At 36.2% G+C, this 13,187-nt stretch overlaps 1 protein-coding gene across 1 annotated transcript in view; it reads left to right on the top strand.

The window, feature by feature from the left end:
- The window catches only part of aspm (assembly factor for spindle microtubules), a 36,770-nt gene that overhangs the window by 5,849 nt on the left and 17,734 nt on the right, over positions 1–13,187 (top strand). Inside the window, exons 7-12 of the mRNA XM_056447686.1 lie at positions 1,482–1,718; positions 3,094–3,161; positions 3,270–3,411; positions 6,831–6,961; positions 7,123–7,298; positions 7,389–7,534. Of these exons, the coding sequence (XP_056303661.1) occupies positions 1,482–1,718; positions 3,094–3,161; positions 3,270–3,411; positions 6,831–6,961; positions 7,123–7,298; positions 7,389–7,534 (900 nt within the window). The remainder of the gene's footprint in view (positions 1–1,481; positions 1,719–3,093; positions 3,162–3,269; positions 3,412–6,830; positions 6,962–7,122; positions 7,299–7,388; positions 7,535–13,187) is intronic.

The following is a 13,187-nucleotide window of genomic DNA, read 5'->3' on the forward strand; positions in this document are numbered from 1 at the left end:
ACTTAATAATAACTAATTAAACCATAACTTCTCTTTTTTTAGACAAAAAGCCTGATAGATTGTTGTGCAATAAAATATTGCGTTACTAACTGACAAGGAAACACGCATGGACAGTGCTTCTACATAATTTATTCATAGAAAGAACAGCCAGAAAGGGGAAGTTGATGGATTTGTGCCGAATATTAGCATCATTGACCCATAACAATGTACAGTACCTAACCTCTGTCAGTATGTTTGTGTGCTCTTGATCCAGTTTCTATTCTAATTTGCAGTTAAGCGGAAGGAATAAGTCAATTGAAATGCAAATCCAAGTTTAAATAGCAGAAGTGGACAAATAGATTTTCTATACCAGCAAATATTAATCGGACACCAAATATAAAAGCAGACTCTAACCCGCTATAACATCACCAATGACTAAAACTCCAAAAGACCGACGAAAACATCAGTGAATTGAAGCTCTGACATAGACATGAGATTTATAAATTACTGAAAAACAGCTGTGGGTAAAGTATATTGATGGCAAGTGCTCAGATTGTGATCACATCTCGGTTTTGTTCTGTTGATATGTAATTTCAAATATTCGTAGCTTGCTTTTAGTATGACTACTATGGCGAGGGCTTAAATGGAGCAGTGCTCATAATATTGAGCGCAAAAAAGAAAAAGACAGCTGGGAAACATAACCTGCTTTGTATTTTTGTAGGAAATACAGTTTAGATCTGTTTAGGGTAAGAGGTGTGCGAGTTATTGCTGTCTATGACTGTCAGGAATATCGAAACAAAATCAACTTAACTCCGCTACTTTAGCGCCCTTCACAGAGCTTGATCCACGCTGGCATTTCTCCCCTAGTGTCTTAGGTTTTGAAAAGGGAAAAAATTTCAGCACCCCGTCCAAACTTTTAGGAGGGCGGGTATCAGATTTGCACAATCCATATGCACAACGCTTTGGGTTGTTTCCCTCGCTCGAAAGCTTGACAGACCTCCTGCGCGTAGCTACAGTTGCTAAGCCACGATTGGCGGGTGGTAGTTTTTTGGGTGTGGCTTAGCAAAGGATCAATTCTACCACTTAGCCCTTTCCCTTACCCCAATGCTCTTTTTGCATGGTCTCATGAAGTGGTAGGTATGTCCCAATTCTCTTTAGCTTGAAGATGTAGGGCTAAGGGGAAGGGCTATTTAGCCCTTGAAACTGAGATTTTCCAGGACCACACTCAAAACCAAGGGTTTCTAGCTAATGCACATGGAGCATTTTGAAAGTGTTCTTGGTACCTTTCTTAACTTTGAATGTTTGGGGGGTTTGAATGTTTTCAACACACTTCAGACATTATGGATAAAATTCAACAGCTATCTAATTTCATAAATGTCTTAATTGTGTTCCAAAGATGAATGAAGGACTAATGGGTTTGGACAACCCAGGTTGAGCAGGCAATTTAAGCTCCAAGTAACTTCAGCTCCTGCCTTACAACCTATTTTGTTGACTCTTCTTAGTGAATGCCTTGTCGTTAACTATGGGGAATGACAAATTCAACATCCCGAAAGCACCAACAAAAGAAGAGATGTCTTTTAGAACCTACACAGCACGTCAACGGCTCAACCGCCTTCGGCGAGCAGCTTGCAAGCTTTTTACATCAGAAGCCATGGTGAAAGCTATACAGAGACTAGAGCTGGAAGTAGAAGCCAAGAGACTCCTTGTGCGAAAAGACAGACATCTCTGGAAGGACATAGGTATGAGATGCTGAAGTATTTTAACGTTGTTTTTTCTTTTTTTTTTTTTCTTTTTTTTTTTTTTTTTTTTTTTGAACAAGTTTGTTTAAAAGTGGGGGGAAAGTAATGTTTTTTAAAAAGTCTGTTCTGCTCACCAAGGCTGCATTTATTTGATTAAAAACCAGTGAAATCAGTCTCTTTTTTTTTTTTTTTTTTTTGTCTGAAATATAAATACATGTTGACGATGTTCTGGATCTGTAGAGCTGCGCATCGTTGGATTTGCTCTTCAGTATTTGGACTCTCAGTAGTGATTATTAAACCACACTGAACTGAGCTCAACTGAACTGAACTTAAACACTACAAACTGAACTACACTGTTCCTATTTACTGTGACCTTTTATGTGAAGCTGCTTTGACACAATCTACATTGTATAAGCGCTATACAAATAAAGGTGAATTGAATTGAATTGAACGATTTGAATTTATTTTTAAGATGTAATTTTTTCCTGTGTTTTAAACTAAATTCTCATCATTGTTTCATCATTCTCCAGAAATGCTTACAATGCATTGGAACCATAATGAGCTTGTTTCGGGATTCAGAAATGATAAATAATTATTTATTTTTAACATTATTAATTGTCACTTTTGGTCAATTTTATCCTCAGAATTAGGGCTGCACAATGATATAGTTTCAGCATCGATATCTCAATGTGGTCATTCGCAATAGTCACATCGCAGGATCTGCATGTGGTTTTTGAGGCCTGTGACTATGATGATTTTAAAAGTATTCAGGAATAAGACCTTGTACCATTTGTAACTCAAATCATGATAGATTTTATAGAATTTTTTATTATTCAATTATTTCAATACATCTTTATTTCTATAGCGCTTTTACAATGTAGATTGTGCCAAAGCAGCAATTACTGAACCCGAATCCTGTTAGACTCGGTAAACCATAAAACATTTATTTCAATTGTATCTATTTTATTGTATTAATCAATGATTGTATGTGGTTTATTATATTTTATGCACATGCAGCTCTCTGCAGAATCATCCCAACCAGTCTAAAAGGATAAATTATTTCCAAAAAAATATATTCAAGTCATCTGTTGAAATTGTATTCATATCACAATATGAATAACAAAATATGTTAGATTTTTCAAACATCATGCGGTCCTTATTTGGAATTATAATGTTAAAATAACAATGATCCTTTTGAATGATACTATTCAAATTCTAGTTCATATTATCAGCAATGTTATTGTTCATATTACTATTTCTAGCTGGTTTCAGCCTTAGCATGTTAAGTTCTTTGCATTTTAATGAAAGAATTAGATTATTTATAGTTTTTCCTAAGCTGCTGCTTTTTCTCATTTTCACCATTTTTACTTCTCAGGTGAGCGCCAGAAAGTTCTCAACTGGCTCATATCATACAATCCACTTTGGCTGCGAATTGGACTTGAGGTATTTACTTTTCATTTGTTGAAGCATACTGTTTGTTTCATCATTTGCTGAAAATTTATTCAGCCACATTTTGATTCAATGTATGACACGTCTCTCACTCTGTTTCAGACAATCTATGGAGAGCTAATATCACTGGAAAGCAACAATGATGTCATGGGACTGGCCATGTTTATTCTTGGGCGTCTTCTGTGGAACCCAGATATAGCTGCTGAGTTCAGACACTCTAAAGTGCCACATTTGTACAGAGATGGTAATTATGGTGGCTTGAAAAGCCAGCATATTGTTATCTATCAAAACTTCTTCTTCTTCTTCTTCTGAGACTAATTTCTAAGTGTATCTCCTCCTAGGCCTTTCAAGCTACATACTTCAAACTTTCGTCAAACCTTCAAACTGGTCTGACTCAGGTTGCTATATCTTTTCTAACTGATCCGACCTTGGGTTTTCCGAAAAACGACCCAGAAAAATCCCAAAAGTCCCATTGACTTAACATTGGGTCAAACTTTGTGAGCTCATAACTCTGCATCAGACTGTCCTACAGACTTCTAACTGGACTCATTTAACTCAGTCTAGCCAGCAGCCAATAACTGATGACTTTTTAACTTACTAGCCACTCCCTAGCAACCACTTACAGCACCCTAGCAACTGTCCCATAGACTTCCATTGTAAAAGACTCCCATTTACTTAACATTGGATCAACCTTTGTGAGCTCATAACTCTGCATCAGACTGTCCTACAGACTAGAGTCTGGCCTCATTCAACTCAGTCTAGCCAGCAGCCAATCACTGATTACCTTTAAACTTACTAGCCACTCCCTAGCAACCAATTTCAGCACCCTAGCAACTGTCCCAGAGACTGTGACTAGCTATTCTAACACATGCTAACAGTTTAAACTTCCTACTGACATGCTAATTTTGCTAGAAAGGTGCTAGCAACACGATAGTGACATGCTAGTCATGCTAGTAACATGCTAATTCATGCTAACAACATGCCAATTCATGCTAGAAACAAGCTGATTCATGCTAGAATCATGCTAGTAACATACTAATATCATGCTAGTTACATGCTAATATCATGCTAGTTACATGCTAATTCATGCTAGAATCATAGTAGTAACCTGCTAATTCATGCTAGTAACATGCTGGTAACATGCTAATTCATACTAGAATCATGCTAACAACATGCTAATTCATGCTAGAAACATGCTAGTAACATGCTAATTCATGCTAGTAACATGCTAATTCATGCTAGAATCATGCTAATTCATGCTAGAAACATGCTAATTCATGCTAGAACCATGCTAATAACATGCTAATTCATGCAAGAAACATGCTAGTAACATGCTAATTCATGCTAGCATCATGCTAACTACATGCTAATTCATGCTAGTAACATGCTAATTCATGCTAGAATCATGCTAATTCATGTTAGGATCATGCTAGTAACATGCTAATTCATGCTAGAAACATGCAAGTAACATGCTAAATCATGCTAGGATCATGCTAGTAACATGCTAATTCATGCTAGAATCATGCTAGTAACATGCTAATTCATGCTAGAATCATGCTAGTAACATGCTAATTCATGCTAGAATCATGCTAGTAACATGCTAATTCATGCTAGAATCATGCTAGTAACATGTTAATTCATGCTAGGATCATGCTAATAACATGCTAATTCATGCTAGAATCATGCTAGTAACATGCTAATTCATGCTAGAATTATGCTAGAAACATGCTAGTTTATGCTAGAATCATGCTAACAACATGCTAATTCATGCTAGAAACATGCTAATCCATGCTATAATCATGCTAGTTACATGCTAACTCATGCTAGAATCATGCTAATTCATGCTAGAATAATGCTAGTTACATGTTAATTCATGCTAGACCCATGGTAATTCATGGTAGAATCATGCTAGTTACGGTACATGCTAATTCATGTTAGAATCATGCTAGTTACTTGCTAATTCATGCTAGAATCATGCTAGTAACATGCTAATTCATGCTAGAAACCTGCTAGTAACATGCTAATTAATGCTAGAATCATGCTAATTTATGTTAGCAACTGCCTAGCAACCACTCAGAATACTTTAGCAACAGCCTAGCAACAACCCAGAAACATGCTAACATATATGTACTTATCTATGCCGACTGTTTCAAACTTCATAAAAACTGCTTCAGTTATTTACACTTTAAAACGACTTCAAACTTTTAGACTCGGCTTTTCAAGCCACCATAAAGTTTGTCTTCAAACTTTAAAATCTAGTTTCAAATTTACAATATATTCAATATCTACTGTTTTATTTCTCTTTGAACTATTTCCACAAGACATTTTCAGCAACCTTTATTCCAAAGTGATGCAAATTGCTGATTTAATGTAAAGGAAGCCAAAAAACACAAAGTGCCTCATAAATATTTGTTTGTATTTACATTTTTAATTGTTCAAGTCCACATGAACCGGAAGCTGCAACCATTGTATTTTTCATATTGTGACGCAGTTCCTAGAGAAACGGAATATTAAATGAGAAAACAGGGGGCGTGGCTTGTTTTTTTTCTGCTGCGAGCAGATTGGATGTAGTAAAGGTGGCATTTCATGAAAAGATCTGGAAATGGGTTTTAGAAGAGTTGGAGCAGCGTGATTAAGAATGTCAGCCGCGCCCAATACCTCAATTTTGTGATCTGAGAATTTAATTGAAAAATAAAGCACGAAGTGCATTTCCAGATTACAACTAAAAGATTATAAGAAACAACATTTTTTTTCTAATGACATGCACAGATGAATTGCACAAAACTGGCAATGTGAGCCAACAAAATCATATGGTTAGTTTTGATTTCATTTTTACTTTCAGTTACTTAAAGTATTTGTTTTGGAGTGAAGAAAACTAAAATGCATGTTTACAATGTTTGTAAATGTTTCCTTAATTAATGGCTCTTGTGAGACAATATAACATTATTTCTGAAAAATAGGACTCACAAACCAGTGGGACTTTTATTTTATTTTTTTATTTATTCATTTATTTATTTATTATAATAAAACAGAAACAATCAAAAACTTCCAGGTGTGCATTCTACTTTCTGGAGTACAGTGTATTATAGTAATTTGTATTTATTGCTGTTGTTATATTTTTGTTTAGTTTTTTTTTTTTTTAGCAAGTGGCTCTAATAACTGTATAATGGACTCTTTTCACAAGACTCACAAGTCTTTGACTTGTTTAACGGTCATCAGCATCTTAAATCCTTAAAAGTTATTTATATTTAGATTTTTTTAAAAATGTGTGAACATTGTAAAATATTTTATATATTAAGTATTATATAGTCTTTTCATCAAGTTACAAAAAACCAAATTACCACTTATGCGAGGCGTTTTTAATGTAGTGTCTATTGAGCAGGGCAGTAAATTTGACATTGTTCTCTCTTCTAAATGCCGTCATCAGTCTCACAATTTTTCCCCCTTTTCAGAAAGTCTTGATAACATCATCAACAATTTGTCTTTCATTATTTCAGCAAAAAGGATTGTAAAAAAATAAAATAAAATTGTTGTACTCTCCCATTCACTGCTCTCTAAATTTACCTAGCTATGATGACTTCTGCTATTGAGAAACCCAAAAATGTGAAAAGGGTCCATCAATTTAATTCAATTTTACTTCTTTTGTTACTTTTATCTCATCAGGCCACGAGGAGGCGCTCTCTCGCTTTACACTGAAGAAACTAATCTTGTTGGTCTGCTTTCTGGACAAAGCCAAAGAATCCAGACTGATTGAACATGATCCTTGTTTGTTTTGCATGGATGCTGAATTTAAGGTGACGTTTATTTATTTGTTTATTTGTGTACAATGTATGTCTTTTAAATATATATTTATATTTATTATTATTATATATTTTTTTTTTACTTTGGGCATCATATAAGAAGTGAAAAAATAAATTCACATTAGCAAATAATCTTTTTTTTTCTTTTCTTTCAGTCAAGCAAAGATCTGCTGCTGGCTTTCTCACGAGACTTCCTTAGTGGTGAAGGTATTCTTTCTCGGCACCTCAGCCACTTGGGTCTCGCAGTGTCCCATGTCCAAACTCCCCTTGATGAGTTTGACTTTGCCGTGAAGAAACTCGCTGTTGACTTGAAATGTGGCATCCGTTTAGTGTATGTTTGATTTGTTTCTTGTTCATGCGTCCTAAAAATATGGCTTTTGTGACCCAATCCAATGATGATATTAAATATTTTCATTTTAAGGCGGGTCATGGAGCTCTTCACTCTGGACTGGACTTTGTCTCGAAAACTACGCATACCTGCTATAAGCCGCCTGCAGAAAGTGCATAATGTTGATGTGGCACTGCAGGTTCTGAAAAACAAAGGTGTTGACCTTCGAGATGAACATGGTGAGCGATGCAATGGTTGTTGTTGTTTTTTTTTTTTTTTTCCCGAATTACAATTACGGTCCTAAGAGACCATACATTAAAATATTTATTCTCTCTTTTCTCCTGATCTCAAAATAACAACTTGTTATTACTTGATCATGACTTTAAATTACTTGTGATCTTGACATAACATAAGGGTGTTTAATCAGAAAAGCCATATAATAATATCATATGATATTATAGATATATACACTAGATATCCTGAGCATGCGTCAATGCTGTCGCCACATTTGTACAGTGCTCCCAGGACAAATGTCATTCAATCGCACTAGAAAGACTAAAGTCAGAGTGAATATGCTGGACTTTTGCGCTGCGTATGGGTGTAGTTATGAGCAAATAAAGCATAAAGGCATAACATTTCATAGGTAAGATTTTGTTTTTTTTTACCTTTTTGTATGTTACGAACTTTTGTGCTAAACAAGTAATGTTATTGATGATGATACAGTCATTTACTGCACTGACCATAAGGCAAAGTAGCACCAACTTCCACTGAATTCTGGGCTTATGTTAGTTTTGTTAAATAAAATCAGCAAACAATGTAAATTAAAATATGACAACAAGATGCGGCAGTGCTGAAAACTTGTATTGTTGTCAGCTAAGTGAAGTAACAGCTAGTTTTTGAAGTAACTTCTAATGATGCCTGATAACATAACAGTGCCTGCGCCTCAATGTGCATGCTGTCCACCCTAAATTATTGAATATTACAAATGTTGTGTACCATTTAGATCAGAAAAGTGGAGACGCAGAGATCTCGATGGTTCACACGAGTCTTTCTTAACGGAGATTCATTCACAAACAAATCACTTCCTAGAATTAGAAGTGAAAGCAGGAGAGAGGGGCTGTGTTTCAGGACACTGATTAGATCAAATTTAACAGGTAGGGAGGATAATACATTTTCATCCTCACAAACACTCGCTCTTTGTCGGCGATCACTTATCGATGTAGTAGGGGTGGGCGGTATACTGGTGTCATAGTCATCACCGGTGTGACATTGCGCCACGACATGGATTTTCTAATACCGTCAATACCGGTATAAATCAATTATGCGCCTTGAACGGCTGCATTTACATCAATAATAGCTAATTCTAAATAATAAGGCATTCAATTTTCTTCAAACATTCAGTTGTGGTCTGAATACATGTCCTTATACTACAGGGCTCGAAATTGCAACCATTTTGGTCGCATGAGCGCCCGAAATTTAATCTATGCGCCCTCATAATATATTTGGGAGCATTTGTGTGTTTGAATTAGGGCTGTGACGGTAATGGAAGAAATCATGCGGTATGTCGGTTAACCGCGCAGATATATAAAAATAAGCATTTTTAACGCACCGCTGTAATTTCTATATATCCCAGTCCCTTTATCAACATTTTTAATACAAGTCATTATTTTAAAGATTATGACTTGAGAATATGATTTTACCTCAGCGCTGCACTTTTCTCCTTCTCCCTCCCACTGAGTTCAGGTGACGGAGTGTTGTGAAGTAGTTAAACTCTCCTCAGTTTAATTTACAGTGTCAAACTGGCACAGGAATATCAGTATATTAATATAGGCTTTGCTAAAATGCTAATCAAATGTAGGTATTTTTTTACAGAAGCTATAAACAGACGCGCATGCTGCGACCGGTGATGAGTCAACAATCGCATATATTTTGACTTATTTAAAGTAGGCTATAGGCTATGGCATATAATAATTTTGTGTAAAGACATTTATAAAAAAATGTAGCTAATAAATCACAGGGGTTTGTATAGCAATTACAGTGGAGCATTAATTAAATCCTTTTTTTCCTGTGGAGCGAAACAAACACTACACAGTTGTGTAGCGGATGGGGACGCACAAAAATATACAATTCAGATATTTTCGTCGGCAGAAAAATATTCTTTGAACGAATTTTGTTTTGTACAATTTGTATCTTAGTTTTTGTCGGTCAGTTATTTACAAAATAAACAAGGATAACTAATAAACTTTGAGGTGAAGCGATGTGCCTCAGGGTCCGCTATATGCCGCGGCCAAAACACAAACTAAATACAATCGTAATATGAATAAAATAAAAGTGAAATATTCAGTTTCGAATATTTCGAATAGGCTGCTCTTTTAATTTTGATCATACAGTTAACAAAGATTCCATATTCGAAACTGAATATTTCACTTTTATTTTATTTATATTACTATTGTATTTAACAGACCAGTTTGTGTTTTGGCCGCGGCATATAGCGGACCCTGAGGCACATCGCTTCACCTCAAAGTTTATTAGTTATTCTTGTTTATTTTGTAAATAACTGACCGACAAAAACTAAGATACAAATTGTACAAAACTAAATTCGTTCAAAGAATATTTTTCTTCCGACGAAAATATCTGAATTGTATATTTTTGTGCGTCCCCATCCGCTACACAACTGTGCAGTGTTTGTTTCGCTCCACAGGAAAAAAAGGATTTAATTAATGCTCCACTGTAATTGTTATACAAACCCCTGTGATATATTAGCTACATTTTTTTATAAATGTCTTTACACAAAATTATTATATGCTATAGCCTATAGCCTACTTTAAATAAGTCAAAATATTTGCGATTGTTGACTCATCACCGGTCGCAGCATGCGCGTCTGTTTATAGCTTCTGTAAAAAAAGACCCACATTTGATTAGCATTTTAGCAAAGCCAATATTAATATACTGATATTCCTGTGCCAGTTTGACACTGTAAATTAAACTGAGGAGAGTTTAACTACTTCACAACACTCCGTCACCTGAACTCAGTGGGAGGGAGAAGGAGAAAAATGCAGCGCTGAGGTAAAATCATATTCTCAAGTCATAATCTTTAAAATAATGACTTGTATTAAAAAATGTTGATAAAGGGACTGGGATATATAGAAATTACAGCGGTGCGTTAAAAATGCTTATTGTCTGTGGAGCGATTGATTTGAGTTAGTAGGTCTGCTTTATTAAAATAAGCCTAAAATAATAACAGCCTATGCTGGTTATAAAAAGTTATAATCTAAATTTGTAATTTAAGTGGAAAATACTCAGGGCAGGCCTTTTATTCCTTTTATTTAGTTTATTCTGTTTTTCTATACAATCCTGAAACCTCACCTAAAGTTATAATAATAATAATAATAATGGCGCAGATGAAAGCGATCATGACATGAGGTAAATGTTGATCCGCCAGCTGAGATCAATCGAGTGTTTTCGGAGAAGGTGCCCGAATCTCGATGCGTTGCATTCACCGCGTGTTCAGCGCAAATGTCCGCTAAATATAAAGTCTAATACTGTAGACATCATCGCCAAAGAAACTCACCTTTACTAAGTTTACACTGAAACTACAGCTCATAACAAAGAGCGGAATTGCGCCGGTGGTCATCATGAGAATCCTGCTCTGTCTGCTCATAAATTGGTGCGGCTGACTCGCCTGCTTTATTCCACCAACACAGAGAAATGAAGATCAGCTCATAACGAGACTGAGCATTTACAATGAACCAAACCAAAACTTTTAAAGAGCGATAGAAGTAAGACTTTATTTTGTCCGTTCTTCCTTGAGATGTATATTATTTTGCTATTGAAAGTAATACCGTGATATTATACCGTCACCGTTCAAAAGATGAAAAATACCGTGATATTAATTTTAGGTCATATCGCCCACCCCTACGATGTAGACAAGTGATGTAAAATTATAATTTTGTAATTTAAAAAAACATTTGCATACTGACTACCTGGAAAACTCCCGATCATTGATGTGTGTGTGTGTGTGTGTGTGTGTGTGTGTGTGTGTGTGTGTGTGTATATCTATGACTCCAGATGGCCAGTCCTCCCCTGCACCTTGGTTCCACATTCATTTCAAAGGAGCGCTACCCTGTACTAAAATGGTAGCTCTATTGACGCATTCCTTACAATAGACAACTACAGCGTAGGGGACATCTAATGTAAATATCAATGATATTATCATTACACGTGTTCATGATTATATTCATGATTAATGGTATATTTTTATATATAATTATTTACATTAAAATTCACTCACAGTTTTTTATAGTGTTGGTTCATGCTGACGCAGTAAGTTTGCTGAATATGTGAATTGAATTATGATGAATAATTATGCTTTTGATTTAATGCATATTTTCAGTTAATGTAAAAACTTGAGTCCCTCAGAAGCTATTGTGATATAAAATACTGCGTGTAACAACCGTTAAAAGGCGGTTGTTGCATAATAGCTTTTTTATGAAAGATTTATTCAGACTTGCAAAAACTAGACAAAAAAGGTCAAGCTATAAAAGCAGGTTCTGTTAGTTAAGGTATTTACTAACATGAAAAACAATGAACAATTTAATAGTTTTAGTTAAGCTAAAACTCTTGGTTCATTAACTCACAGTGCATTAACTAATGTTATTACATGGCTGTCTGGAATACTTGATTCTGATTGGTTAGTTGCGACATTTCAAGGTGAGTTATTCTGCTAGTGTTAAATATTTCATCCTGGAACTTTGGATCAAATTGACCATCAATGAATGCATTTTAAATCCATAGACAAGCAGACACATGTAAAAGTTTATGCAAGTATGTCACGTTGCGGTTTTTGACAGTTTGGTGCCGTCTTGTGAATAAATACTACATAGGTTTGTACATGCTTTATTCCGTCAGTTTTGTTTCTGTCAGCATTTTTCACAGCTTGGCGCCATCTTGTGACTGAATAATGCAAAAGTTAGTGTATACTCCATCAGCTGTTTTCATTTCTGTCAGCTTTGCGTTTAAAGAGCCCATATTATACATGAAATAGGGTCATATTTAGGTTGTAAGGGTCTCCAACAACAGTCTTATATGCATGCAAGGTCAAAAAACACTTTCATGGTCTTATAATCTGCATTTATTTTTACCTAATTATCCCAGCCACTCTCATATGAATCGTTCAGCGATTCATTTGTTCCCAAACCCCTCCTCAGCGCGAAGCTAATCTGTGCTGATTGGACCGATGACAGCCTGCTGCGATTGGTCAACACGGACAAGGCTTCAGAGCGAGACAGAGTGAAATGCCAAGCTGCTAATTAACAACATAAAAGTAGTCACAGTGCACACACGCTTTATAGTGGATTTTGGCTGCCAGTGGGTGAATGTTAATACAGACGATGGACTAGAAAATACTGACGACTAACTATTTTATTGAGCAAAAAGTCCAAGAACTGGCGAGGAGATCTAGCCTGTCACAGTCTTCTTGCTCTTTTCAAACACACACACACACAGGGCCTGCGCGTCCATAAAGGAGCGGCTGAATAGAGAGGGCGCGGCGCGGTGCGGCGCTCAGTTATATCCGCGAATACCCGTGCGTTACACACACACACACAGGGCCGGCGCGTCCATTGAGGAGCGGCTGAATTGAGAGGGCGCGGCGCTCGGTTATATCCGCGAATACCCGTGCGTTACACACGAGGAGACACACACACACACACACATTACTCCTACCCGAGGACACGACACACGCCTAGAGCGCCAGTTCAGCTTGCTGGGTGCAATTTAGATACCTCACCTCGAACCTGAGCTGAAATATTTTGAAACTTGACTGTTGCATGTGTGTAAACAGCTGACGATCCGTAAACAAAGCGGCACGCGTCGCGTTTTCAACGTGGCTTT

The sequence above is a fragment of the Danio aesculapii genome, chromosome 22 (assembly GCF_903798145.1).
Source record: "Danio aesculapii chromosome 22, fDanAes4.1, whole genome shotgun sequence".
Taxonomy (NCBI): Eukaryota; Metazoa; Chordata; class Actinopteri; order Cypriniformes; family Danionidae; genus Danio; species Danio aesculapii.